At 30.8% G+C, this 18,754-nt stretch overlaps 1 protein-coding gene across 1 annotated transcript; it reads right to left on the bottom strand.

Annotated features, from left to right (window-relative positions):
- Positions 1 to 12,497: 12,497 nt before the first annotated feature.
- On the bottom strand, positions 12,498 to 15,707 carry LOC108986445. Its single transcript, XM_018959066.2, has 4 exons — positions 14,957 to 15,707; positions 13,934 to 14,131; positions 13,050 to 13,360; positions 12,498 to 12,767 (listed from the first exon to the last, which is right to left on the bottom strand). Exons 1-4 carry the CDS (start codon positions 15,705 to 15,707, stop codon positions 12,498 to 12,500), a joined length of 1,530 nt encoding a protein of 509 aa, XP_018814611.2.
- Positions 15,708 to 18,754: the final 3,047 nt, after the last annotated feature.

The raw sequence follows: 18,754 nt of genomic DNA, 5'->3' as shown, positions 1-18,754 counted from the left end.
TAGCCACTAGTACTCATGTACTATCACAAGGCAGCTCATTGCTTAGTTTATGAATATAATTACTTTGTTTAGACGCATCTCATGGTTTCTTAATTTTTTAATTTGGATCGATGAAGAATCCGTGCTTGGAAAAATAAGCCAATATATATATATATATATATATATATATGTGTGTGTGTGTGTGTATGCCATAGATCGATGAGCACATGGAAATTGTGAACCTATCTGATCAACTTCCTTTTCGTTTTGTAATTATATATTGTTAAAAAGAACCTCCACTTGCCTCCCTTCCACTTTCTAGATCTTTGTTAGTTGAGAACTATAGAGTTCTAGGGTTGGCACAAATATTGCATTCACCTTGCACTCATGTGATCTGTATCAGACCAATTTATAATAAAAGCTATATATATTAGGTAAAAAGAAAATAAAGTGGCGTTATAGATAAAATAAAATATCACTGCCTTTACAATGGATGAATTGTAATATCCTCAAGATTTTTTTAAAGCTGTTTGGAGTCAATCAATGTCGTGCGTATAAAAAAGACACAAGAAACCTTAAACTCTGTTAGATCCTGAGGGTTAAAGACCTAATCAAATTGGTATCTAATAGTTCTAGGGTTTTTGTATGTATCAATGGTTGGGTCTTAACCAAATTAATTACTATTTGACAATACTAGGACGTTTGGATTCTAATTTGGTTAAGTATTTAACCCTTTGGATCATAACAAACTATCAGAGTAATGTCAATATTGTCTTGGCTAAGTAGACAACATGATCATCGATATAGGAAATTAACAGCATATAATATATGGAAAGAAAACAACAACAACAATATTATCATCGATGTTTCTGTATTAATAGAATCATATGATGTTACACTTAATTTGACTGTCAAGTGTCATCATGTAGTTATATATAGGAAAACAGCATATTTACGGAAAGAAAACAACAAAAAAATTATGTGAAAATGACAGTACAAAAATCATTTTGGTCTAAAAATGAGAATTAATGCCGAATTATTTACGATAAAAATGACTATTTGTTACGATAATATACTCATTTTGACAGAAAATAAACATTTTCATAACGTGAAATAACTGGCAGTAAATAAATAGTTTTCTTGTATGCAGTGTTTTTAGGACAAAAAATATGATCTAATAAAAGTATTTCTGTTGTAGTGGCTGCCGGCCCTCACAATATTGAAAAAACTGTTGCAATAAAACAGAGCATTCGAATATAAATATATTTATCAGCACCAAAATATATGTGTGTGTGACTAAATTCAAGAAAAATTAAGGTTGTGTTTGGTTTTTGAACCAAACTCAACTCATCTCAAACCAATTATTGATGGGATCCACTATTTTTTTAACTTTTCGTAAAAAGTTCAACTTATCTCAACCTACTTCATACATTTTAATCTAAAAAGTTAAACTCATCTCAATCTAAAAAAGTTAACTCATCTCAATCTAAAAAATTTAAATCCATCTCAATGGGACTCATAAAATAATATTATTCACAACTCAACTCATCTCATCTCGATCCTATCAACAGCAGATTATAATTAGTCACAATACTTCATTTAAATTGAAGGATATAATTAATTGCTATTTCTTGTTAATTATAGAGCATTGAATTGTAAACATTCATTAATTATAAGTACTGAAAGGATATTATACATGATGATCAAGTCTTATAACCACAAAATTAAATTGATGCAATATACATATATATAGGATCCGATCGATCATGATGTTGATCATGATCATGAGTTGTTAAAATCGGAATTGATATATGGTACTGTACTTAAAATGATTGATCGATGGTATATATAATATGATCATCATCTGTTAATTCCAACGTTTTGACGTCACAATTTAATCATAAATAAATATTCTTGAGGTTATTTATGACTTGATCTTCCATTCCAACTTATTGGCTTCGTGTGTGCACGCATTTGGAATTAATTAGCATTAATATCCTATCATCAATCTTATCCAATATATATACTTCAGTTTTATTATAAATATTGGCTATTCCAATCATTCATGAATTAACTTTACCCTTCATCTTCCATATAATTTCTCTCCTACCTATAAATATATATATATTAAATGTGGAAGGGAAAAATCTTGGTAATATTAAATTACGTCATATCTATATATTAATTTGGTTTTGAAAAATGTTATTCTTCATCTTAATTAAAAAAGCATGTCATTTAATTTTCACTAAGTGTGACTAATGATGATAAAATTTTGAGTTTTGCTATATACGCGCAAGTGTATCAATTTGTGTATTAATGTTATTGTCCTCATTATTATAAATTCAAATTAATACTGCTTTTAATAAAATCTACTTTCTGACCAATTATATTGAATTAATTCGCATATTAGTGCGCAGAATTGTTTATAATTAAATTTTTTTTAAAATTTTAAATGAATAGCATAATTAGCTGCTCTTAAATTTAATCAATGACTATGGCCACAGCTAGCTAGCTAGACAAATAATGCAATTTAATGTTAAAATATGTGAATAAATTATAAATAAGTGTATTAATTAAAGAAAAAGATTAACCTAATTATTTGGCAGACAAGAAAGAGACCATATCTCAGTAGATTATTAAAAAAATCCCTCAATCATTCGAAAAAAATAATCAGATATTTCCTCACAAATAAAACTTAATTTAATACAGATCCCAATACCCCTCACATCATGCTTTCTCTAAAATGACTCTCTTATTCTTTTGTCTTCTTATGTATCATACACACACACAAAAACTAATAATAATAATTCCCACTTTCCAGTTTTTCCCCCCCACTCATACACCTATATTGTATTTTATGCTTTTAATTAGTAATTAAAGGGTGATTATTTCTACGCTAACTTTTGTTGCCTTCGTGCCCCTTTATTTCAAAAGTAAAGAAGTCAAATGACAGAGAATTAAAAATTAAATCATTTTGAGCTAATCCATTATTTAATAGCTAGTCCAGTCCAAATCATTACAATTATTTAATGTTGCACAAAATAGCATCTACAATATTATCCTCATGTGTATATGCTAGATTCTGTGGTACCTTAAGTTTTAGTCCGTTTGATGTCACAGTTTAGATGATACGAGAGGAGATGAGATATTTTATTGAAAGTTAAATAAAATATTATTATAGTATAATTTTTTAATATTATTTTTATTTTTAAATTTAAAAAAATTTAATTATTTATTATATTTTATACGAAAGTTTGAAAAAATTATAATATTGATTATATAAAATGAGATGAGAGAGTTTGTTTTTGTATAACCAAACCAGCCCTTAATCTTATTATTAATACCGGCAAAAAAAAAAGGCCCAAAAAAAAATTATATACAGGAATTATTATAAGTAGGCCTGAATTCTACCTGATTATATATTTATACCTTTTTTGTGTGTTTTATTAATGGATTTAACTTAAATTCGCTTGGATGAAAACTTTGTTTTTTTTTTTCTAAATAATTATGATTAATGATCAGTATTTGTAGAAAAGAAAACTGTTATCTATCTTGTTTTTAATTTTTCTTGTATCATCGTCGGTCGATCTTATTACGTGGTATCAAATAAATTTTAATTATTTAATAGATTAATATTAGAGAAAAGCTATTATAGCAGTGCACACTTTGCACTCACTACGTGACTGCTTCTAGTTAATTATTCCTAACACTCACTTGGGGAGATGTGTGGTCTACATGATGCTACATCATATGTGTAAAATGAATGCTTTCAATAGTGACTTCTATCTATATTTATTCTATTTAATTAATATCACATCAACATATATAAGATAACATAGAATGATCATGAATAGTATTTATATAAAATACACTTATGTCAAAAACATTATTGTTGATTAAGTAATTGATAAAATATTAATTAGGACTTGACGATCGAGCTGTTTGATTCTTTCGGAGTTAATCCATACAATTGTTTATACTCTTTTTAGGTTGAAATTAATACAAGTACTACATATCGTTACAGCTAGCTAGCTGGGTCGACTATCACTTTCAAATCAATATTCATGTCTATTCTCAAATGTTGATTGTATCTGCTCATTACGATCGAAGAATAAACAAAATATTTTCAATTCGGAAAACGTTAAACTTATGAAAGACTAATTATTACTAAATTTATTTATCAAATCGTTGTGTATGACATTAATTTCGAACCTGATTCTTTCATTTGAAAATCAGACCTTATACCATCTGATCCAAAACATCTTATCATATTATTTAAACAGACATAATCAGTGCACATAATATTCTTAAGTGTGACATCAGCCTACAAACAAATAAATAATTAAAAATTAATAACTAAAAAGATAATATTTTAAAGAAAGAGAAATATATCATCCAAATTAGGAGCTGAGCAAGACCAGCCACCCTCTTGATAGCTGATTGTCGTGTGTCACGACAATATTAATCGTTGGTCTTAATACACAATAATCGTTAAAATTGACTTTTAATAGCTAACAATGTGGCATTCTAAGACGGACCAAAAATCAGCTTGTCCAATAGATCATTCGGTAAAAGTTGAACTAATAGTTCTATTTGTAGTAGGTGTAATAGGTGTAGGCTAGCGGGGGAGGGAGCCGGCCCTAGTTTCTTAGACAGAGAGACTCCTCCTTCACTCTAGAAACCCCACCAGATCAGAAACGGCGCAAGGCTCCTCCCTCCCTCCCTCATCTCTCCTTACTCTCATCTCTAGTTTTTTTCTTTTCTTTTTTATTTTTGGGTGTTTTTTAGGATTAAGTATGGACGAAGGTCGATCTGTTACTCTCCGGTGTCTGGCGACCACCACGTGCCCCACCACAGACTTCCTGAGACGCCAATCTTTCAGATGGGCGAAGAACTTCGCTGAACGGAGCGAGCGATGCCACATGGGCAGCCCAAAGAAGGACTCAGGGTGCCCTTCTGCCGCGGCCTTTCTGGGTCTAGGACCACCGGCTACTTCAGACCTAATCGTCCACCATACCCCTAGGGTGGCGCGTGGCTCTCACGTGCCATCACAGTGGCTGATGTTTAAATTTTTTTTCTCCTCCAAGGTTGAAAATACATATGTATATCATTCCAAGATGTAATCTGTTATTTTCTCATTTTTTTGGTTTCTGTAATGTCTTTTGTTTTTAGAAAAATAAAAATAAAAAAAAACACAGTCTCTTAAACTTTTGTTCGTAGAGTGTGTCATTAACTCCGTCTTAGACGGAGTGCGGGGTTTGGTTAACTGTACTCCTTCTTAGACGGAGTATGGGATTTAGTTAGCTCTGTCTTGAGTAGAATTGTGCTGTCTCTCAGACTTTAGATATGTAGAGATTTACAGTTTGAACTATACCATGTCAGTCACGAATGTGTGCTGGAGAGCTATTAATGTTATAGTTGGCTTATAATGTATATTTCAGGTTCAGTTTGTAATGTCCGTTATTAATGAATGTAATATATTTTTTTCTTAAAAAAAAAAAGTGTAATAGGTGTAAAAATCCTACTCATCATATATCCTTACGTCACACATGATTTTTTCATTTTTTATTTTTTTCCTTATCAAATGTGTGGTAGTACTATATGGATGATGATTAAAAGAATTAATTCTTTAGTTTAGCAAAAATAAATAAAAATTTATGTATGATATTGTCTACCGTTAGATTACGAATGATGAGTACTAAAATGACTCGTTTAGCACATTTTGTTAACACGTCATTATTTAATTTGCAAAACAATCTAATTTAATTTAATTTACAGTGCAATCAAATCATGCATGTCAATAGTGGAGAAGGTATATTCTCCACGCTAATTACTTGCAAAAAAAATAAAAGTTAGTTAACAATTACTCTTTCATTAATATTGAGAATATGAACCAAATCAAAGTCAGATAAATATAAGAATTGTGTAATGCTATGTATAATTGTAGAGTGTACAAGTACTATATAATCATTTTAAAAAAAGTGAGATTCATTATTAAAAAAATATTTTTTTTCACATAGATCTCATGCGCCGCGCTTGTGCCCTCACGATTGCAACTATCATTTCTTTAATTATAAAATTACAAAAATTAAAAAAGAAAAAAGCTAATTCCTAATATTGCATAATAATAAAAAATTAAGACGGTGGATGAAGTTATTTAAAATGTGTCACATGAATTAATTCTTAAATATCGTGAAAGAAACATTTTATTCCCAATATACAAATTCTAAATTACGAAAAAAAATTGAATGCCTAAAATCTTAATTTAAAAAAAAAAAAAAAGATATTTATTAAACAAACAGAAATTTATATTGGACACGTAATTAACTCTTTTTTAAAAGAAAAGGAAAAAAATCAACCACCCACTCAAATGGCAACCAAGAAGAACTTTATGTTTGCTTTGAGCACCCCTACCAGATTCCTGTACACAGGTAAAGTAAGCTTTGAATAAGATCAGCAAAAAGAAATTAATAATAATAATAACAACAACTTCGGCGGTCATCTCCTAATTTTTGCTAATTTTGACCATTTGATAGTAATTAATATAATTATTCTTGGAAAACGATGATTAAGCAAATACAAATGAAGGTCTCCATTTGCTTAATTAGCATAATTACATTTGGGAAAAGTCAATTTAATTTCACAATTTCCATGATTATATACAGAGACGATGTTATACAATTAAATAATATTTATACATATTCATTAATTAATTCATCATTCATCACCAATACAATGACTCTGTTTCATCTCCCATTTAAATTATTGTTTGTAAAATTTCTACCAAAGATAATTAGTTTGGACTCAATATTTATTGTGCTGGAACACCCCAAATGAGTCACTGACGTTGATAGAAAGGCCAATTGATTTGACCCCAAAAGAAAGAAAGAAAGAAAAAAAAAACTAAATCCTAAAATTAAATTTTAAGAATCTCATCCTTATGAAGTGTTGTTTAAAGATTTTTTATATCTGACATTACATAATTTAATTTATAAAATTTAAAATTTAAAACTTATTGTTTAAATTAAATTATATCAAATTTATAATATATGATATAAAATTATTCAAATAAAATTATTTCCTATAATATGTGCACTCAAAACTTTAAAAGTTTTGAATAAAAAGGAATTCGATGTCTTAAAATTAATGAGGATTATATTTTCAAAAAAAAAAAATTAATGAGGATTAGTTAGATGAAAATTCTTCTCATCAGTCATTATTCATTACTCTACACTCCATATTTTATATATGAAAAATATTCTCACATTTTATGAAAAAATAAAAATAAAAATTATAAATATAAAATGTGAAAATAAATAATAACTAATATATAACATTCTAGCTTAATTATGTAATTTGGAGTCAACTCGATTATATATATTTTTATTCATATTCCTTTGAACCAAAATTTTGTGAAGTCAGATTTAAAGACTATGGTTTTGACATCCGTAACCAATTAATGGACGGAGTCTTTACCAATACTTCAATTTACTTGACTTTAGTTTCGTCAAACACGTTATTTGAGATGAAGAATTTTTTCAAATATTTGAGGAAAGATCTATAATGATTGAAACGCGTTATTTTTATAATTTTTTTACAATTTTTTTAAATAGAGGAGGATAATATTGTTATAAAATGAAATAATAATGATATTCTTACGATTTTCTTTTACAAAAATATACTATATATATATATATATGTTTAAATTTGAAATGTTAATAGGTCATGATGTGTTTAATTCCTTTTCTCCACCCATCTCCTGCCCAATTAAAAATGAAACCCTAGTGATGGCTGAGAAGAGAAGGGAAGAACTATATGTCCCAACTACCAAATTGGAGTGAAACTTACGTTTCTACGTACCCTAATGCATTGTTATATTTGATTCAGAAAAATGATCAAAGAAAGAAAAAGTAGGAAAATGTGTTTGGTTAGAGGGAAAAAGAATAGAATAATAAACTCAACAAAAATTTTAAAAAAAATATTAAAAAGTTTAAAAATTTTAAAAAATGTAAAATGTAGAGTGTGGTGGAGGTTCTGTAGCAAAACTTTTAAATATATGATGTATAGTTAATGAGTAGAAGAATTCAATTAATTTTAAAAAAATTCAAAAAAATAAAAATAAAAATGTGGTGTGTAGAATCTGAAAGATAAATATCAAATCTCATAGAATTTTTATATGGATTTTAAATTTATTAATTTTTATCAAAAAAAAAATACCAAAATTTACACGGACTATATAAATAATTTTTTTCAAAATGGAATAAAAACAAATAAGCCTAATCAATACATAAGTATGATGAGACGCTTTTACCTGACAAGATGTTAATTTAACGTAAACTGAACCAATTATAGTTTGTACCATAGGTAGGTACGTAATTTCTACACATCCAAAACGATCAAATCTTGATTGACAATCCAAAACAAAAAACACCCATGCATCAATCGTTATGATCCCAAGAGACAATTAGGAATTTATTATTCGGTACATAATTTTGAATAAAGAATTATGACTTTCAGTTTAATTTTTCTGTATTATTTAAATAAAACATAAATAATTTTATGTAGTTAATTATTTTCGAAGGAATGTTAGACATACAAAAATAATTATTGGAATAAATTTTTCAAATTTTTTGAATAACCCATTATTCATTAAGCAAGTTGCAAATTAGAAATTTAGGATAGACAATCTTAAGAGTAATATTAAATACAATCTTATAATGTATAAATTTTAAATATTTTTTTTAAAAAAAATGAAATCTATCATTAAAAAAATATTTTTTTATATAACTTTTAATTTTAAATAATTTTTTTAAAAAATAATATACGAGATTTACGTAATTTAAATTATAAATATAATTTTTCCGACCTTAAAAAGGTGGTGAACAGAGGTCGGATTACACCAATAAAAGAATACCACGTGTTACGAAGTTAAGAAGAGAGAGAGACGGTTTGTGGGGCCTGGGCAGGTCGCCCCCGTGATGGTCCAGTCCGTAGGAGTTCTCAATACGAACGGAACTATTTTTCTTTCCCTTTGGGGGCTTTTTATTTGAAAGGGACCTAAAGTTGTTTTGGACTGTGTGGTGGGCCCAAACTTGTGGGGTCCACTTTCAGCCTTTTTGCCTTCCCCCATATGCAAAGCGACTGTCCCCACCCACGCCCACCTCTACCCAACCCTAGGGCCCACCCATCACATTATTTTTCTCCCCCCCCTCCACTTTATTTTTTCCTTTTTATTTTATTTTTTCCCCTCTAAATATCATTTTGCAACGTCATGTACACGTCAATTATGACCTCTCATGCTTGCACATTTATAATAAATAAATAAATAATAATAAGGATTGGGCTGGGCTCATGCTCACAAAATTTGCCACTTGCCAATGGTCTTCGGTCACATTGGCATTAAATCTCGATTCTACTCTTGAAAACGAATTGATGTTTATAATAGTAAGTGTATAAGTATCGTATAATCGTTTTAAAAAAAATAAATAAATATAAAATTTATATAAAAAAAATTAATTTTTTAATAATAGATTTTACTCTTTTTTAAAATTACCGTACGACTTTTACGTAGTGTACGACTATATGTAGTATTACTCAGCTTAAAAAAAGAAAAAAAATCATTTTTAATAGATTAATTTCCAATTAAGGAAATTCATGACAAACATGAAAGGAATTCGTGTTGGACATAACTGAATGGACAACGTGATAAACTAAACAAGTGTTTTTAGTTTGCTAGTTAATGTCTTTATCATCATAAATAGAACTGCCGTTACATTTTTAAATATTAAATAAAAAATATATATTTATTAGCCAATATAGATACCTTTTTAGCTTTTCAGCAATGTGTTTGTTGTGTAAAAAATAAGACTTATAAATTATCTTTTTTTAAGAAAAATAAATTAAAATACAAGTACATAAATAATAAGATTTGTTTTTTAGTCCAATTTCTGGGATTCAATAGAAAAGGTAATCATGGAAAATGATATACACACGATCATTTTTACAACTCATTATAAAACTATGCTAATTTTAAGTGAAGGATAATTTTACAAAATAATTTTAAAAAATAATATTACTTTAGATAAATATTTTTATTATAAAATATAGTTATATAAAAGGTCATAAAAAAAAGTTGTGTATGTATCATTACTCATATTCAAAACTCGTTTATTTTGTTTGTTGTGACACATGTCACATTTGAAGTGAATGGTGATTGAATTGGAGATCAAATATAAAATTGGGTCTTTAACAATGACTTGAATATTAATGATAGGAAAAAACAAAAAACTATTGGCTCAATTCTCCACTTTAACAATAAGAAAACAAAAAGATTAATTTGATCAAATTCCATCGAGTTTAACTCATAGTGATCGTTTATTAAAGAATGACAAGCAAATATGCTTGAATGGTGAAGTCAAGTCAAGGACAAGCTTATGGACATGTTTGGTTTTCCTATTTTTTGAGAAAATTTATAAGAAAATTCTTAGATGTATTGTTTAATGGATTTTGTGAATGATTAATGCTAGAGACAAGTCTCAAATAGACAAGTCACATACAAGTCTCTTGTAAAACAATAGGTCCCACTAATAAAGAATAGGTTTTTTTACACTTTTTTACAAGAGTTTGTATCAGACTTGCCTATTTGAGACTTGTATAAATCATTTCTTTTTATGAGTATAGTAGTTTTTGTTTAGAATTTTTTAAAAGTTGTTTTAATTTTTATATTTTTGGTAAAGATTAGATAAAAAGTTGAAAAGCTATAATAGTATAGTTTTTTATATATTTTAAAATGTCCCGTTTGATTTTACAAATCTTTTTAAATAGTTATGTAAAAATCTTGCAATATATATATATATATATATATATATATATATATATATAACGCCTATTTAACCAAACGCCCAAAGCCTCCCTCTTCGATCGATGCATATTGGCTAGACAGAGATATATGGAGAGAGATCGATTATAAAGTGATTCTTTCAGTAGCTTAGGATTTTAGAACTCTCGTGAAAAGGCTTTTTATTTAAAAAGTTGCCTTGGCGTGGGTTTAATTTAAAGAGATATTCATTACTTTTATTTTTTATTTTTTTATGTTTTTTAGTGAGAGATTTAATTTTAAAATAATGTTAAATATAATTATAGAATATATAATATTCGCGCATTACCTTTAAAAATAGTGAAATAAATTTTTTTTTATATGTATTTCTATATATTTTTAAAAGAATAGAAAAGATACTTACAACCGTGAATTGCGTAACCGCCGCGTAATCGCTTTGAAAAAAATAAATAAAACATGGGATCCGCATGAAAAAAATTAATTTTTTAATAGTAGACCTCACTCTTTTTCAAAACGATTACGTGGCGGTTACGCACTTCACGATTGTATGTAGAATTACTCTTAAAAGAAATGCGCATGCAAATTCAAACTGCAGTTGACCTCTGGGTTTAGTAGTTGAGTGTAAAAAAGACACGCATCAAACTTTCAAAACCCATTAGTCAAGTTTGTCGACCTTTCTTTTTTCTTTTCTTTTCCTCTAATAAGCTGTGACCTTTTAACTTTGTTACTCTATATACACAGCAATCGTCATAATTGTCACCTTTTAAGTTTGGTTTATTTTTACGAATTATCTTATCTCATTTTATCTAATTATTATAATTTTTTTAAATTTAAATTTAAAATTATATTAAAAAATTATATTTTAATAATAAAACTTAGTAATAACAATCATGGGTGCTTCTTTCCCAATAGCCATCCCCATTATATCTATATATATATATATATATATATATTTATATATATAAGTAGAGACAATGTATATAGATACAAACGGAATCATAAACTCAAAACCAACAAGAAAAAGACCAAACATGTCACTTGCTTTAACCCAAAGAAAGATATGAAAGTCTTAGGCTGTAATATTCTTGGGATAAACTTGATTTCAAATTACTTACTGATAAATATGATGGTCTGCTTTGACTTGGTAGAACATGCGTTTGGTAAAACAGCAAACATAACTTAGTTGGAGTATTTTGCACTTGAAGACTACGTTGACCTATATAAGTCAGTGTCTAATCCATTTTTATTAGTCTATCCCAACTTGATCAAACATTATTATTACTCTCTTCACCACATATATTAATATATGGAAAAGTTTGAATGAAGGCAAGTTGCGGGATGGATTGCACACCAATCCCACCTATACCGTTTAATGAAACTGTACGTTTTTATTTTGGGGTAGTGAATTGAGTTTTGGGAGGAAAAAAAACACTCTCCTTTGTCTCCCCAAAATTGAGTTTTGGGGGTACGCGGGATCAGGGAGGGTCTTTTATGGCTCAACAAAGAGGAATACTATTTGTTGGACCTCTTTAATATTATGAATACCATACTCGAAGTGTGGTATCTTGGAATATTCTACAAAATTGTTCGATGGCATGGAACGGAGGAACGTGATCTTGTGGACAACCACGATTGATACATATAGAGAACATGGGTATCTAAATGAAGCACTTGGTGTGTTTTAGTCAATGCAGTACTTGTCAAAGCACAGGCCAGCTTCAATTATAATGGCAAGGACCTTGAGTGTTTGTAGGGAAGCAAAAACGTTGAAGCTTGGTAAGGAGGAAGTCTGGCAAGCAATGCTCAACAATATCCAGATTGATTCAAGTCTGGCAACTGGTGTAAATGTCTCATCAAAATCTAATCCTTCCATCTGGGCATACCCTTGAGCAACTAGTTTTGCCTTATTTCGCACAATCGTATCATTCTCGTCCGACTTATTCTTGAAAATCTACTTAGTACCAACTACATTATAATTTTCAGGTTTTGGCACCAAGTGCCATACATCATTCCTCACAAACTGATTTATTTCTTCATGCATAGCATTTAACCAACTCTCATCATTTAAGTCTTCTTCAACTTTTTTTTGTTCAATCTGTGAGATGTAGCTCGAGCGAGCCAATTGATTTATTACTTTCCTCCTCGGTCTCATTCATTCCTCTATCTTCCATATAATGTTATCCCGGTGATGAGTTAACTTTACTCTTGACAAAGGCTCATTGTGAACAATTACCTTTTCACTAGGAAATGTCTCTAAGTTTTCATTGTGCTCATCAACACCCAATTTTTCAGTTTCACTTGATGTGTGAACTTGTTCTTCGCTGTTCAATTCCTCTCTAGGAGTATCATCCACCACCACATTTATTGATTCCATAACAGTTTGGGTGCGTAGATTGTAACTCATATAAGTACGACTGTTTCTATAATAACCGAGAAAGATTCCCTCATCATTCTTAGGGTCAAACTTAGCCAAGTTTTCCTTATCTCTCAAAATATAGCATTTGCTTCCAAACACCCTGAAATACTTCACATTTGGTTTCTTCCCTTTCCACAATTCATATGGTGTTTTAGAAGTACTTGGTCTTGGATAAACTCTATTCATAATGTGACAAGATGTGTTCACAGCTTCCCCCCAACAATGGGTAGGTACACTTTTACTATGCATCATAACTCGAGCCATTTCTTGAATGACTATATTCTTTCTTTCAACCACTCCATTTTGTTATGGAGTGATAGGAGCAGAAGATTATTGACTTATATCCTCTTCATCACAAAATCTCTCAAGACTGGAATTTTCAAACTATTTTCCATGGTCGCTCCTAATTTTGACTATTGATTTCCCTTGTTCATTTTGAAGTTTCTTACACAATATTCTAATCACGTCAGGAGCTTCACCCTTTTCTCTCAAAAACTCTATCCAATAGCATCTGGTGAAATCATCTACCATCACCAGTATGTATTTATTTTCTCTCAGGCTCTCAGTTCTAGAGGGTCCCATGAGATCAATGTACAACAACTCTAATGGTCATTTGATTAGGATAGCGGTAGTATTCTTGTGAGCTGTTCTGAATTTTTTTCCCAATTGGCATGACCCACAAACAGAAGTTTTCACTTTACCCAGCTCAGGCAATCCTACCACCATCTCTTTCTTGGCAATCTTAGATAGATTTCTGTGATTCACATGTCTAAGTCTTTGATGGCAAAGATCAGTAGTCTCACTCTTAGCGCTATTGCAATTGTACTGTGAGCTAGGAGCGATGCCATAACAATTATCAGATGTCTTGATTCGCTGCACCACACAATTTTCATCATTATCTGAAACAGTAAACATTTCTTTTGAAAAACGGACTTCAGCACCGTTATCACACATCTGTCTTATACTGAGTAGATTTGCTCTTAATTCATCAACAAACAAGACTTCCTTTAAGACAGGTAGTCCAAGTATTTCAATTTCACCCCTTCCAATTATATTGGTTTTTCCCCCATCTCCAAATGTAACCGTTTCTCATTTGTACTCTTCAACAGTTTTAAATAGGGTTCTATCACCATATATATGACGAGAATACCCGCCATCAAGGTACCACAAAGAAGTATCCCTGGTTTTAGAGCAATATGTGCAACATGACATGTGTTTCTTTCTCCCTTTTTGACCCATACGTTTCTGATTTTTGGAGAGTTAGCCTTCCTAGCCTTTTGGCTAGTAGTCAGTTGGTCTAACTTGACATTGAGTATATTATTTTTGTCTAGTTAAGGCCATGACTTGACTCTACAGATTTAGATGCCCTCTTCTTAAATGGTTCTTCTCATCTCTCCTGCGATGCCTCCTAAGCTGATAACAGTTTGGTCGGATGTGACCAATCTTACCACAATTATGGCACATATAGTTTTCTTTGTGATCTCTCTGTCCCATGAAGGGTGAGGCATACTTAGGGGCATTCATGAGATTCTCACTCCTTTTTGAAAAATCCAAATTTCTACTCTTAGAGGATGTAGGATCATGCATAGTATATCTTTTCAATTTAGAACAATATGTTCTAACATGACCCATCTTTCCACAGTAATGACATATAGGGCTTGTATTGCGAGCTCTTTGTCTTTCAGGAGGTGGAGCAAATTGTTGCACATGTAATTATTTCTTACCCCTTTCAGATATGTCGGCATTCCTATTGGCAGTTGATTCACGAACAAACACAGTCCTTCCCACATTTTTATAGGAGGTTGTAGCCACATCAGATTCCCCTTTGACATATCCCAGACCACTCTTGTCACCCAAGGACTTTCCTAAGATTAGGATTTTTTTAAGATTCTGTTTCCCAGTAGAAAAGGTTTTCAATCTATCATTTAACAAAATCATCTCACTTTCCTGAGTTCTCAACTTATCTTCCAGAGTTGCATTCTTCATTTGTAATTGATCTGATAGACTAATGGCTTCATTTAATTTGTCTTGAAGCCTTTCATTTTCACATTTGCAGAAATCTATCTTCTCAATGTTTGCTTTGTTGAGTTTTCTTAATTTAACACACTCCTTGTACAACTTCTCGTATATTTCTTGCAACTGATCTTCATACCCGGATTTATTTCCAGATATACTCTCATCATTAAACACTTGTTCACTACATTGACTTTTGTCACCAACAGCAGAAGTGAATGTCATGTAGTTGAGGCTTCTTTTCGGAGAAGAGTTCTCTGATGAGTCACTTGACTCTGACTCACTCTCACTCAGGGACGCAATTTTAGCTCTTTCTTTGGCCTTTTTGTAATTCTCACATTCTAAGCGAATGTGTCCAAATCCATAACATTCATGACATTGTACCTTTGATTGCATAGTCTTTGTTAGCATTAGTGTATTTTTTAGAGCTCCTCTTCTTGTTCCCTGAACTCGAGTCTCCATTGTATCTTTCAAACTTTTTCTTCTCTTATCTCTGATTCTTGTTATTTCTAGTCACAAAAATTTTCCTGAATTTCTTAGCATAAAAAACTATTTCTTTGTCACTCATAGCCAACTCATCTGAAGACTCATCTGAGTCCTCTCTAATGGTATTGAGGGCTATGGACTTGTTTTTCTTATCCACAGGAAGAGTATGTTCATAGGTTTGTAGAGAACCCACCAGCTCTTCAATCCTCATAGTGTCTAAATCTTTGATTTCTTCAATAGCAGTAACTTTGGGCCGAAATCTCTCAGGAAGATATCTGAGGACTTTTCTCACAATCCTGTTTTACGGGAGTTTGTCCCCTAAATTAAATTGAGAATTGACAACATCATTTAGTTTAGCATAGAATAAATCAAATGTTTCATCGTATTTCATTCTAAGTTCTTCAAAGTTAGTGGTCAACATTTGAAGTTTAGAATTCTTAACAACATTCGTACCTTCGTGTGTACTTTCAAGAATGTCTCATGCCTCTTTGCAGATTTCACACATGGAGATTCGCTTGAACTCTTCCTGGGACACGGTCATGAAAATCGCATTCAGGTCTTTACTATTCCAACTACACTCGTTGACTTCATCCTTAGAGTATTCTTCCACATCTCTGGGAATTTCAACTCCATCAACGATTGTAACCGGTTGTTTCCATTCTCTTGTTGGGGAAACCCACACTCATTCATCTATAGATTTCAGGAAAGCTCTCATTCAAACTTTCCAATAAGCATAGTTGCTACTATTAAAATATAGTGGCGATGTGAGAGATTGGGACCAATCCATTTAAACCATTACAACAGGATCACACTCAAGAACTAAATCCTAGCGGAGTGAACCCACTCTGATACCAACTGAAAATGCAGTGGTTCTACCCAACACAACACCTAGAGGGAGGGTGAATAGGTGTAGTTCAATTTTTCTCTAGTCTAATAAAAATATTGATAACCATACAATTAACCAAACATACACATCACACAAATAATCAAAGCAGAGATTTGTTCACGAAGTAGAAACTCATTTGAAGAACTTATTCAAAATAAAAAACCACTCCGGGTGTATGTCACCACCACAAATCCACTATAGAAATATGAGTTTGTTACAACCAATTTAGAAACACTCACAAAACTTTTTTAGTAGCTAAAACTTGGCTTGCAACTCCACGAGCGACCCACTCGGTCTCTACACGCATGTATTGCCAGAACTCTGACCTTTCTATAGCATCCCACGAGAACCTTTCAATCTCTACAGTAACAGCAGCTCCGAAAATCTTCCAGCCAATGAACACGTCCACTCCAGTGGACTCAACGTTGTTTTTATCTTGAGTGTGATTTGGTTGAGGTATATTTTCCAAGAGATTCAACTTTGAATGTGGGAAAAGTTTCTCTCAAATGCTCTCTGAAAGGGGTTGTGTTTTTGCTCTAATTTTCCACCCAAAGGGAAGTATAAAAAGCTCCATTTTATACATACTAAGAAATAGGCGCTCAAACCTAAGAAAATTAGGGTTTCAGAACATTGACTCGAGCGAAGTGTCGAGCATAGTCGAGCAAACTTGAATTTCGCTCGAGCGAAGTGTCAAGCCGAGTCAAGCGAACTCTCTGACTTGAATGTAGCTCGAGCAAAGTGTCGAACCATGTCGAAAGAACTCTCTAACTAGAAGTTCGCTCAATCGAGATGTCGAGCGAACTCTTTGAATTTAGTTGACCCTCCCTTTTTCACTTTGATACACTTCACACTTGTTACAACACAATTTTACAAAAGTTTTCAGAAGAATATGTCAACACACTCATTTTTACATTAACACAAACAATTTCACTTTCAAAGTAGTTTTGTCTATTTGTGATCAAGCTAGACTTGTTGATGAGGTTTGCCAAATATTTAATTTAATGCAGAATAGATATAAAGTTAAGGCATCGGAATAATATTATTCTGTAATCAAAAGACGAAGTAAAACAACTCCAAACGATATGGATGATAAGCTATTTAGAACAAGGGAGACGAAGGAGAGTGTTTCTTCTTCTTCTCTTCGTATTTTTCTTTCTTCTTCTTTTTTGTTCTTTAAAGTCCTGACATGGCAGCACGCCATGTCATCTTGGTGCTCGGATTCATCCGCAAAAATGCTTATATGTAGAAGAACTCTTAATATATATATACATATATATTTGTCTTCATTTATTCTTGACATTAATGGTATGTATTTAAGTGCAACTCCCATATTTTTAAATGTACTATTTGGTGAAATAAGATGCAATTTCTTGACTTCCATTTTTTTAATAGGATTAAGGGTGTTAGTCCACCATTAACATTTTTCTTTCCTTTAAAATCTAGTAATTATTCTCTCTATTAAATCTAACATTAATTAAGGCTTCGTTTGGTTACACAGATGATATGAGATGAAAATTTTGTGCATAGTAGTGGGATAGTTTGTGAATAGTAGTAAAATTATTTAAGCTAAGATGTTTTATGAGATTTTGAGAAATGATCAGATAGAAAAAATAAAATATTATAAATTTAAAATATTGTTATAATATTATCTTTTTAATATTATCTTTTTATTTTAGGATTTGAAAAAGTTAAATTATTATTTATGTTTTGTTTGGAAGTTTTGAAAAGTTGTAATGATTAGGTAATGATTAGATAAAAAAGTTAAAAATTAAAAACTAAAGTTTTTATGTTTGAATGTTGTTTGGATGTTGAGATGAGATGCGATGAGATGGGTTAAGACCATCTGTGAAACCAAACGGAGCCGCATATTTTAAAAAAAAAAAAAAATTGTATTTCACATTCTCAAATGACACATGTTAATTGAATAGATTGATTTGGAGGAATTTTCCTTGTCAGAGTATTCCTCCAAATTAAAAAAAGAAAAAACAAACTTTTACCATATAGTTTATTTGATCCCCCAAAATCTAAAAAGTCATTTATAACTAATCTCATTCTTCCTTCCTAGTCAATTCTTAGATCCTAAATACTGCTGAACTAGTGTAGGCTCGGTACTCCCAAGGTGAGAGACATCCTAAAA

This window comes from Juglans regia, chromosome 1 (genome assembly GCF_001411555.2).
Source record: "Juglans regia cultivar Chandler chromosome 1, Walnut 2.0, whole genome shotgun sequence".
Taxonomy (NCBI): Eukaryota; Viridiplantae; Streptophyta; class Magnoliopsida; order Fagales; family Juglandaceae; genus Juglans; species Juglans regia.
Note: the sequence above shows the minus strand (reverse complement) of the source record. Positions and strands in the feature narration are given on the sequence as shown.